The sequence below is a fragment of the Rhincodon typus genome, unplaced genomic scaffold (assembly GCF_021869965.1).
Source record: "Rhincodon typus isolate 14 unplaced genomic scaffold, sRhiTyp1.1 hic_rhity00000601, whole genome shotgun sequence".
Taxonomy (NCBI): domain Eukaryota; kingdom Metazoa; phylum Chordata; class Chondrichthyes; order Orectolobiformes; family Rhincodontidae; genus Rhincodon; species Rhincodon typus.
In genome coordinates, this window is record NW_025966239.1 from 3107 (window position 1) to 4511 (window position 1405).

The 1405-nt window shown below is 46.3% G+C and overlaps 1 protein-coding gene across 1 annotated transcript in view; it reads left to right on the forward strand.

Moving 5' to 3' along the window:
- Nucleotides 1–596: 596 nt before the first annotated feature.
- LOC109916942 (deoxycytidine kinase-like) overlaps nt 597–1405 on the forward strand; it is a gene marked incomplete at its 5' end in the record, with an annotated part of 8469 nt that continues 7660 nt past the window's right edge. The window contains one exon of the mRNA XM_048621375.1: nt 597–630. Within this exon, the coding sequence (XP_048477332.1) occupies nt 597–630 (34 nt within the window). The remainder of the gene's footprint in view (nt 631–1405) is intronic.

Here is a 1405-nt window from a genome sequence, read left to right on the forward strand (position 1 = left end):
CCATCCCTAATTGCCCAGAGGGCAGTTAAGAGTCAACCACATTGCTGTGGGTCTGGAGTCACATGTAGGCCAGACCAGGTAAGGATGGCAGTTTCCTTCCCCAAAGGACATTAGTGAACCAGATGGGTTTTTCCGACAATCGACAATAGTCGCTGTTAGACTCTAATTCCTTATTGAATTCAATAATCACTGTCTGCTGTGGTGGGATTCGAACCCAGAATGCTATCTGGGTCTCTGGATTATTGTCCAGAGACAATACCACTAGGCCATTGGCTGGGTGAAAAGGTTTCTCCTCACATCCCCTCTAAACCTTCTGCCCCTTACCTTCAATCTATTCCCCCAGGTCATAGATCTCTCCAGCAAGGGGAAATGTTTCTTCCCGTCTAAATGTCTCTTAATTTTAAACAGCTGCTTGTCTCCATCTGCACTGGTTACTTACAGGAGTCATTTATATCAATGATTTGGATGTGAACGTACGAAGTGTGTTTACTAAGTCTGCAGATGACACCAAAATTGGAGGCATGGTGGACAGTGAAGAAGGTTAAATAAAAACCGAAAGAACTGCAGATGCTGTAAATCAGGAACAAAACCAGAAGTTGCTGGAAAAGCTCAGCAGGTCTGGCAGCATCTGTGAAGATAAATCAGAGTTAATTTCAGGTCCAGTGACCCTTCCTCAGAACACTTCCTCAGTGAAGAAGGTTACCTCAGAGTACACTGGGATCTTGATCAGATGGGCCAATGGGCCGAGGAGTGGCAGATGGAGTTTATTTTAGATAAATGTGAGGTGCTGCGTTTTGGAAAGGCAAATCAGGGCAGGACTTATACACTTAATGATAATCTCCTGGGGAGTGTTACTGAACAAAGAGACCTTGGAGTACAGGTTCATAGTTCCTTGAAAGTGGAGTCTCAGGTAGATAGGATAGTGATGAAGGCATTTGGTACACTTGCCTTTATTGGTCAGTGCATTGAGTATAGGAGTTGGGAGGGTCATGTTGCAGCTGTACAGGACGTTGGTGAGGCCACTTTTGGAATACTGTGTGCAATTCTGGTCTCCCTGCTGTAGGAAGGATGTTGTGAAACTTGAAAGGGTTCAGAAAAGATTTACAAGGATGTTGCCAGGATTGGAGGGTTTGAGGCATAGGGAGAGGCTGGATAGGCTGGGGCTATTTTCCCTGGAGTGTCGGAGGCTGAGGGGGTGACCTTATAGTGGTTTATAAAATCATGAGGGGCATGGATAAAGTAAACAGACAAAGTCTTTACCCAGGAGTAGGTGAGTCCAAAACTAAAGGGCGTAGGTTTAAGGTGAGAGGGGAATCCCAAACATAAACACCCCTCCCTGTCATTCACCCCATCACTCCCTCCCCATCACCCCCTCCCCATCATCCCCTCCCCTCACACCCTATCC